This window comes from Stylophora pistillata, chromosome 6, assembly GCF_964205215.1.
Source record: "Stylophora pistillata chromosome 6, jaStyPist1.2, whole genome shotgun sequence".
Lineage (NCBI taxonomy): Eukaryota > Metazoa > Cnidaria > Anthozoa > Scleractinia > Pocilloporidae > Stylophora > Stylophora pistillata.
Window position 1 is genome coordinate 29988633 of NC_142524.1, and position 10269 is coordinate 29998901.

The 10269-nt window shown below is 38.4% G+C and overlaps 1 protein-coding gene across 5 annotated transcripts; it reads right to left on the reverse strand.

Annotated features, from left to right (window-relative positions):
* Positions 1–1940: 1940 nt before the first annotated feature.
* Positions 1941–9201, reverse strand: LOC111340660 (uncharacterized). 5 transcript variants are annotated; one of them, XM_088724469.1, is made up of 8 exons: positions 8802–9201; positions 7133–7248; positions 5967–6002; positions 5032–5093; positions 4492–4637; positions 3741–4179; positions 3382–3429; positions 1941–3056 (listed from the first exon to the last, which is right to left on the reverse strand). In XM_088724469.1, exons 2-8 carry the CDS (start codon positions 7195–7197, stop codon positions 2971–2973), a joined length of 882 nt encoding a protein of 293 aa, XP_088580595.1. In that variant the 5' UTR covers positions 7198–7248; positions 8802–9201; the 3' UTR covers positions 1941–2970. The 5 variants fall into 5 exon arrangements, with proteins under 5 accessions (XP_088580595.1, XP_088580591.1, XP_088580594.1 ...); XM_088724465.1 differs by having other exon boundaries at positions 5032–5150; positions 8802–9111; XM_088724468.1 differs by having other exon boundaries at positions 5032–5150; positions 7157–7248; positions 8802–9105.
* Positions 9202–10269: the final 1068 nt, after the last annotated feature.

A 10269-nucleotide genomic window follows, 5' to 3' on the forward strand; every position in this document is an offset into this window, starting at 1 on the left:
AAAATCAGGCCTGTACGGGACTCGAACCACTGATCTCTGCGATACTAGTGCAGCGCTCTACCAATTGAGCTAACAAGCCAACTGGGCCGTTAAGTTGACTCGTAATAAACCCGTGAAAGTGATAAATGAGATACAATGAATATATGAAGATCATACATTTTGAACTGCGGTATTAGATACGTATGATGCACGATCCTCGCAGTAGATAGCGCTATTTAAGCAATATGAACGACAGGCCATTGTTAGGAGAGACAATGAATATATGATCTTCATATATTCATTGTATCTCATTTATCACTTTCACAGGTTTATTACGAGTCAACTTAACGGCCTGCTCCCAGTTGGCTTGTTAGCTCAATTGGTAGAGCGCTGCACTAGTATTGCAGAGGTCAGTGGTTCGAGTCCCGTACAGGCCTGATTTTTTTCAGGTCTGATTTTCGCTATTGCTTAAATAGCGCTATCTACTGCGAGGATCGTGCATCATGCGTATCTGATACCGCAGTTCAAAATATATGATCTTCATATATTCATTGTATCTCATGGACTATCTCTGTAACTCCAAATCACCTGACACCTCATTCTTCTTCAAACCTGTTACTCCACATGAAGTGAAGCTTGAAATTTTATCAATACACAACAATAAATCATCTGGCCTTTATTCTTGTCCTATACAACTTCTTAAACGCTCTTGTGACATAATATCTCCTGTCCTTGCAAATTTTCTCAACAAGTCTGTCAGTCTAGGGGCATACCCCTCTAAACTGAAAATGTTCAAAGTTATACCCGTCTACAAAGCTGATGATGAAACAGATGCCTGCAACTATAGACCGATTTCATTACTGTCAAACTTCAACAGGATTTTTAGAAAATTATGTACAACAGAATAAAAGTTTTCATACAAAATCACCAACTATTATCTTCATCCCAATACGGTTTTCACCAAGCGCATTCAAATAAACATGCTTTACTTGACATGGTGGAATCCATCCGTACCAATATGGATAAAAGACTTTTTTCTTGAGGGGTGTTCATCGACCTTAAGTAAGCTTTTGACACGGTGGAACATAAAATATTACTTCATAAACTTTATTATTACGGCTTTCGAGGAGTTGTCAATCAGTGTTTTCCTCATTTTTAACAAATCGTACTAACTGTACATGTAAGTCTAACTGTACATGTAATCAATGTGGAATGGAATTCGTGTGAGAGGAGTGCCATCCTTTTGAGATCGAAAAGGGAAAACACTCTAGAGTCTCTGTTAAAAAAAAATGCTAACAAGGGGAAACACGTAGAAATAAAAAATTTATCAATTATAATTGGAAGTAAATTCAAGGAAAAAATAACGCGACATAACTCCTTCAATGCGTAAATAAACATATTTTTGTTGAAAAACTAAATTACAGGAGAAGAGCTTTCTGAAACTCGCTTACTGCAAAGTCACATTTTTTTGAATAATATAACTGTTATTCAACAACGAAATGTTTTTGTTAGTGGTGCACCATGCTGTCGCGGTTTGACAGTTCTTGGTCACCAGTAGGCGAGTTCTCGAAAGTAGAAACCACAGAACTGATGACAAAATTGAACATTCTCTCGAATTCGCCTGGAAGTTGTTGTTCATGACGCCATAAATGATGGGGTTGATGGCGCTGCTAAGAAACCACAGACAACTGACAAAGAAAAAGACCTAAGATACAAAAAAGGGAGTTAATGGAAGATCTATAGTCTGATTCAGTTGCTAATTCTCTCCTCTGTTGCTGTGAATTTATTTCTGTGTAAAGTACTCGGGAGAATGTGATGTTTCATTAAAGTAACGCCATCGAGCTCTAAGGTGCAGTTCTATCGATATATTTCAAGAGGATTACAGGAGGATGGGTTTTGAAAAGGCAAGGATGGATGACGTTAACATTTTGTCGAAGGGTGAAACCCATGACAATGTAACATTCAGCAATAGTCAGAGTTTTTATTTAATGAATTCATTGAATCTGAAATATCACGCTTAATTAATTACGTCCAGTTTGAAATCACCGGTGATCCTCGCAATCAGACTGGCTCTCATATGTGCGATTTATACACGAATTGCACCATTGCCTAAGGAATTAAAAAAACAAACAGAGAAACAAACAAATAACAAAGAAAAAAAAAAAAAAAAAAGGGGAAAGAAGAAAGTAAGCGCTTTGCCTGCCTTGATGATCGTGAGCTGGAAGGCTTCATCAAGGGAACCCAAGCAGGGATGAAAAAATGCAAAAAAATGCGCGGGAAACATTTTCCAACGAAATTTTTGGATTAAGTACTGCAATCAAATCCTTTAGAATATATTATTTATCATCTTTTATTACAACATGTTCACGAAAACGCACACCTTACCATGAGCCACAGTCTCTATTTGTCCCCAAGCAAAGATCACACAGGCGATCGGTTTTAAAAGGTAATATTTACAACATATGGCCAGAAATATTTACACTTTTTACACCATGCAATAAATTCCAAAACTGTAAACAACATTATCAAAATTTACGCTAACTACGTTGTGGCAAAAAGGTCGACTTCAAAGTGATACTCGCTTTTGAACATCCACTGCCCAGAACTTGGCGTTGAACTTATTCGAGGTGGCAGATAATTAAGTGTCTAGGAATAAATCTTTTGTAAGAATTATTTGAAAATTATGCTTTTGACAACTTAAACTCGAGGAAAAACGATATCAAAATTACACAATGTAATTATGACTTGTTCCAAAGAAATAATTTTAATAAAATGATAGAACTTAGAAAAAAGAAGGATCCTAACATATGTGCTAACATATGTGCTACAACAGCTGATTTGAACAACATTGTCCTTAAACATATTTCAAACCGAGTATATGCTCAGACGTAGTCAGTGAATGAACTTTTGGTGAAAAAGTTGTTATGGGGAATTACGTTTCATCGGTAAACCTTTCTGCATGATTTTCACTGGTTTCCGAATGACTTAGCTTCAAATGGACCGGCCAGCCGGCATCTTGGATAACAAAGGAACCTCTGGTGCTTGGATCTGGGTCTGCCCTTTGGTTAGTTCATCGTCTATTTTTTAGGAGAGATACTTTGTTAGTTATTCTCAAGCAAAATGATATTTTCCGTTTCTATCAAAAGTTAAAGGGTACTTGGTAATCGGGATGGCCAGACAGATAGATAGACTCAGAAACTCACGGTCTGAGTGACTGACCGACTGACTGGTAGACTGACTGACTGACTGACTGTCTAATATGCTCACAGACCGCCATGAATTACTGCCCCCCTCCCCATTCGCAAAGTTGATGATAAACCAAGCTATAAACACTAACTTTTTCTTGGATTTTGCCGACCAAGATAATAAGATATAATAGAAATAACTTGATAAGTGGCTCACCGGTAAAACTGAAGTACGTCTTCAATTCAAAAACACTTTCCTCAAGATCTATAAAGGGATTGAAAAAATGATAAGCTTGTCATAACTAACAGAAAACAAGGACAGGTTATTTTTGATTATCTCTGCTAAAAAAGCTATTTACGATTGAATTCGTACTTTGGGTCGTTTAAAATGGTTAATGTGTGAGAAATAGGCGGGCGAAGCAGTATGAAATCGGCTTTAGGCGGTTTATACTTGTTTTTGCTGTCTGGATGTAGCAGCCACGGACGATGTTCTCATGACGTCCTATTGAATGCAATTGAACAGAAAAATTTGTTTATTACTTTACACTAAACGTATATATTCTATAAGCTACACACCATCAAACAGTTCGTTCTTTCTATCCTCGTCAGTTGAATATTCCTCATCTTCTTCAATCCTGAGATTGTGTAAATGAAGTGACGATTCCTTTAATTCTTGCAAGTCACGAACCCATTTCTTGCAAGTATCCAGTGCTGCTATCTTCACACGCAGATCTTTGTGGGGACCCAAAACGGGTTCTGGATGCTTAGTTTCCGACGATAAATGTCCGTCTTTATTAAACAGGCTTTGTTCGCTCCCTGGGTGCCAGTACCAATGACTTGCGGCTTTTAATTCAGCTTGAAAGTTGAATTCATCAGGTGTGGTTGGATAATGATTTTTCATGTACACCAAAACGGCTCTCACGAGTGTGCCGAAATCCATCAGGGACATTCCACCTTTGCATTTTTCGAGTTTCGTTATGTTCCAGGTAACGTTTTTCTTCAATTGCTCTCCACTCTTAACATATAATTATAAAAGGCACAAAAAGAGTTTAGGACAGACTGCAGTTGGAAATAGAATTGTCATTAAGGAGCATCTCGTCAAAATACATGTGTTGATTCGATAAAGAGATTTCTTGTATGCCTGTGTTGTACTGTGGTTAGAATAAAAGGATACTCAGTTGACTAGCGAATGGACAACAACTTCCACGTAACTTTCCCACCTTAAAATACCTCAGAAAGTTTTAGCGTTGGGGGAAAAAAAGTACATTGGATATGACCCTAACTTGTGGCCTTGCGACCGCGCTATCAAAATAGGATATATACTTACTTTCATCACGTAGATTCCTCTAAACTTTGAGTGCCCTTCGGAGTTGGCTGAAATATTTGCTTTCCATAAAAAAACTTCTGTTTCTTGTTTCGATTTTTCTCTTTGGTGAAGAGGATAATATAGCGCAGGATTTGTAACCAGCCAAACTGAAAGGCGATTAATCATCGGTTAACTTTTGGCACTGGCGGTTATTGGTAAAGCCATGGAGGCTCATTACAACGTCTAGAAGAAAACGCTATCCTTGCCGATTTTGTTGTTGTTGTTTTCTGTAATCTTAACGATGGTTACAGGGAAACGGTTTAAGCGAGGGTGCGTTCTGTAGCCATTTGTGATAACCGCCACATTTTGTAATACCTGTCAATCGCATTTTGTAAATACACTTTATGCACTTTGTGATGTATCAAAAAGCTTTCGCTCTTTGTATGAAAAGATAGTCGCGTTTTTTTCAATAAAGTAAGTTATCGCATGTGGACTTCTGTTCCTTTACAAATAAGCCTGACACATCAATACTTTCACCGCCTCAATTGAGTTACTATGTACCTTCCGTGTTGGTGTCTTCTGTCCACGAAGAGGTGAATGATGGACCATCTGCCGTCCCTGCCCTGAAAACGGCAAGGTTCCTTCTCATGACATATGCCATTGTAGCTCGCTGATGCACACTAGAAAACAAAACTTTAAACTCAATTGGGTTCACTATCTTTTGTGATGCAAGAGAATCGATGTTGACTGGTGTAAACTTTCCAAAACTTTTAGCACTCTTTAACTTTACCTCTAAATGCCTAACTGTTAGTGTATCTCGATACATATTATCCAATCTTCTATCGGTTACATTTTCAATTTACCAGTACCTATTTGTAATTGCATATTAATTTAATTTTTATTGCGTTTGACGTTTGAAGAACACATACCACTCGTGTCACTTCGTTATGGATGCACTCTAGTCTCAGGGTTTGGGCGACATCTTGGACTGGCTTACCTCTCACTTCGGTTTCATGCAAGAGCTTTGAATCCCGCTGACCGAGTGAATTCTAGCTAATTGACCCGTTCCAGTCTGGATGCAATGTGATTTTCAGGGTTTGGGTGCATGCAAGCTTCTTAATGAATTGAAACCTAGTGAACTATTTTACAGGGCCGTAGCTAGCATGCGCCAAGACGAGGCAATTGCCTCGTCTTGATTTTGACCTTTTTTTTTTGCACCAGTATCGCTCGGCAATAAAAAAGTGAACTTCCACACTTGCCCAAGATTGACTTTTCTAAAGAAAAGTGCCACAGAAAATGCTTGAAAGAGCATTTCTGAGCCTCTATATTTCAAAATTTTCTGGGGTAGGCATGTCAGACCCGAAACTTGCTTCGTCTTGTTCTGAAGTCTGGCTACGGCCCTGTTTTAAAACTCAAAGACTGAATTGTGGACTTCGAAAAAACCACTAATCGAACAAATACCACAACCAACTAAAGGCATTCCTTTCGTTAAGTACCTGGAAAATACTTCTGGTGGCCCTTTAAAAGTGTTCCTGAAAAAATTATCAATTAAGAACATTAACTTTCGTAAATTTCACGCCTCGAACTCAGTTGCTTAACTGATTAAGTAATTCGCTGAGTGCCAATTCGTTGTTCGCTGATGTGCCTTTAGATTAACCAGCCAGAAAATTGAAAGTCGTCAGTATGCCTTTGGTAAGTGCATCTACTTTTATTCATTCGTGTTAAGATACAAAGTCTAAGAAATGTTCTGCTTTATAATGGTTACTGAAGTAACTAGAACTCGAAAGAGGATAATCCTTCCAGAAAGGATTCGATCATAACCATGATTGTTTTCAGGTATCAACAGAACTTCGTGAATTTGATTTAAAAAAAAAGTAAAAAGTAAGTAACTAATTACACTTAGCTTCAAGCTACTTTCCAGGAGGCCCCCAATAAACAACAGAAACAAATAATTAAATAGTACTCCTGGGTTCAACTGCTTACTATAGATAGAAGAGGTTTATTTCCCTTTTTTATTGAGAGCAGCATTAAATTAATTACCATATTACTGAAACCTTATTCAGGCCACAAGTTTTAGAATCGTGTTTATTTTAGGTACTCTCGACCACTATATCGGTTGATATGTTGGTGGAGAGTCGGTCGACACTCGGTCGACACTCGGTCGACACTCGGTCGACACTCGATCGACTCTTGGTCGACAGTCGGTCGATAGTTGGCCGATACTCGCTCGAGACTCGGTCGAGTGTCGGTCGCTATAATGGCCGACATGCATTTCGGCCGACATATGAAACGATTATCGACCGAGTATTGACCATTCATTGACCGACTGCCCACCGAGAGTCGACCGTGAGTCGACCGCGAGTTGACTGAGTGTTGACCGAGTGTTGACCGAGTGTCGACCGAGTGTCGACCGAGTGTCGACCGACATATTGACCGACTTATTGGTCGGGTATCGACCGCCTCTAGACCGATACATCAATCGCAATTTTGAATATCCAACCGAAAATATGAGGCTGACATTGATACAGTAACGGAAAAAGAAATTTTCCTTTGATGATTTGCAATCTACTTGGCGTTTGTGTAAAGCGATCTTTGACTATATGCAAATCAACCCAACACACCGAAGCTATTGAAAAAAAAATTCATAGAATAGATTTCATATCCAGACCGTCCAGCTAAATTGTACCAAAATTTCAGGACGAAAGTCTTGCTTGTGATCCTGAGCATGTTTTTCTAGGCTCCTCCTGGGTATAAGATTCTTTCGCTTTCACTATTAATCTAGAACAAAGAGAAAAGAGAATTCAAAACACAAGAGCTGAGAGAAATGATATTTGAAAGTGTAGTGTGATCGTCTGGGTGAGTGTAGTCCTGAGAAGGACTGTTGTCGGTGGCAGTGACTGACGTTTCGACAACCTGTGCGGAAGTCATCATCAGAGTCAAGTGAATAGTTGTTGTCAGTAGAATGTTCTTATTTCAGTTCGTGTAAAATGATTGGTCAGTTTTGCCGTGATGTTATTGACTGTAAGACTCAAGTGGCGTAAGTCGGTCGTGATTGGTCTGTTTCGATCCATGGGTAAAGTTAATGAATAAAGGCTACAAGTAGTTTCTAAAGAAACTGTGGTGCTGCGTCGGTGGCGATAACAAGGTAATTGGTTATATCAACTCAGTTGAAATTGTAAATGGGCCACCGTAATGAATGAAAAAGCTGACGTTTCGAGCGTTAGCCCTTCGCTCTGACGAAGGGCTAACGCTCGAAACGTCAGCTTTTTTATTCATTGCGGTGGCCAATTAGCAATTTCAACTGATAACCAAATTACGTGGGTAAAGTTAGGTCGTTCTGTTCGGTTCGTTTGTAATGTTTATGTCGTCAATGAGTCGTTTGTATGGAGCCAGTAGTAGTTGATACTTGTTTAGGGGAGTCTGTTCTAAGTTAGAAAACCAGCTTCCAGAGTAAAAAGAATTTTGTAAACAAACTTTGCCTATAGAAAAGGAGTTCGTTCTTGAAAAGAAACGCCCGATTGGACTTATACTTCAAGATAATACTACCATCAGTTCTATACGGACTAGTTGTTTGGGGCGGCTGCCCTAATGCAGAACTTCTACATTCGCTAGAAGTACTTCACCATAGGGCGGCCAGAATTATATACAACTTGCCACGAGACATTCCCACTAAGGAAGTTTACCGACATTCGAACTGGAATACTTTAACCCTCTCTTAGAAAACTTCGATTAATTAAACTACTCCATAGCGTGTTTATAGGTGAAGCACCCACGTCTCTGTCATACTTAACAAGCAAACCATGTACTACATACAATTTTCGAAGGAGTAATAGTATAATCGTCCCGCGTTTTAACTCGCAGTTTCTTAAAAACTCCATTAGCCATAGAGGCGCAACACTCTGGAACGCTGTCTCGAAAAATTTCACAAACCAGTTTTCAGTTTTTTATCGCAAAGTAAAGAAGGACTCTTATTTTAAAGATCTCGATTTTAGCGCACAGTCGGTCCAGTCACTACCCAGGCACTACCAAGATTTTAAATACTTTTAACTATTTTAATGTTTTAGACGCTGTAGTCAATTTACATAGAGATAAATGATCTAAATCATTTTTATTATTCTTACTGTAATATTTTTATTTAATATTGTTATTGTAATCATATTTACACGACCCCACAAGCTCCCAGCTTTAAACCTCATCGTGTTTAAATAAAGGATATGATTGATAGAGAGTCGTTGAAAGTAGTCAGTGCTGTAGGTTAGGCATTGCGCAGTCCCAGTCAATATTGTGGTTCATAAGTCAATGATGTTCAGCATTGTGATTGTTCACATCACCTTTCTTCGTCGCCCGTCTGTGTTCAGTCAGTCTTGTTGCGAGGCTTCTGCCAGTCTCACCGATGTAGGAGGCTTGGCAGTCGGAGCAACTGATCTTATAAATCGTTCCCTGTCTGTTCCTCGGCTCGTCCTTGTCTTTAACGTTGGTTGGTAACTGACGTAGTGTGGTGATGGGTTTGTGGGTGACGCAGATATTGATGGGTTGCAAGATGTGCGAGATGTTTTCAAACATGCCCACTGTTTACCATCCAAAGCCAAAAATAAACTAATTTTCATCAAACACCATTAGGGAAACGCATAGGCGTGTTAAATTTCCGCCCTCAATAGAAATATTTTTAATTGCATACTCAGACTCAGAATAGGCAACGAGGCTTCTTACAAAAATATTTTGAGCATTTGTAGAACTTCTTATAAATGGAGATTGAGTTCTTTCCGAAGATTAACACCGTACACTGTTGATACGAGTCATGAAGATATCCGTTTCCATGTGACAATAATCCTTGATGCTTTAGCGCTCTATATCGCCAATGAACACTTGCCACGAAATCATATGCAAGCAGTTAATAAGATCGACAACGTGTCACCATTAGTAATAAACAACTCTTGTAAATTATGCTAACTTCCATTTCGATTTTCTAAAGTATTTTATCACCACATATCCCGCTCCAGTTTCAACGCAATGGCCGTTTATTTCAAGCTCCCCTACATTGGGATCAATCTTTTCATAGCTTAATATGGCGACACGACAAAAGAATGATTGTAAGGTTGAGGAGTAGAGGTCCCGCTAAAGATAATACTGCATTTTCTGAGGTATAACTGTCGTTATACTATTTCCAAAGTATCATGCCGAAATTAATTGATTTCTTTATCCATCGTCTTTCGACTGAAATTGTGCTCGCAATTAAAAAGTAAACAAGAAGACTGAGAACTAAATAAGGTTTGTCCGTTTTCCTTGGGGTTAATATCTTCACTTGTTTACCATCCATAGCCAAGACTAAAATAATTTTTATTGAACCATGATTATGAAATCGCACAAACACCATTAGGAAAATGCATAGCCTTGTCAAATTTCCCCCTCTATGGTAATTTCTTTAATTGCCAGAAGGATCAAAATATTAAAATCTTCCCTTACTGTTAAATTGCTCTCAAAATATTTTCAGTTTCTGCTCTAATTTTCTATCGGGTTTGATCTTATTCGTCGGATCTTGTTATTTTGATCTCTTCATTAAAGAACTTTGCTACAAGTTGGCAAATCCCTTTATACAGAGACAAAACCACTTTTGAACCGTCTAAAATGAAGTTTGATCGTCAGAGAATACTGAAAATGTCAGACTTCTTTTCTGTAATTTTTCAAGTGCGCCTCACTTCTGAGAATCAAATTCAGCTTTCTCGTGCAAAAGCGACTTCAAAACATTTTAAAACTACCCTTTTATTTGTTTTATTATTTTTTTTTTTTTTGTATTTGCAA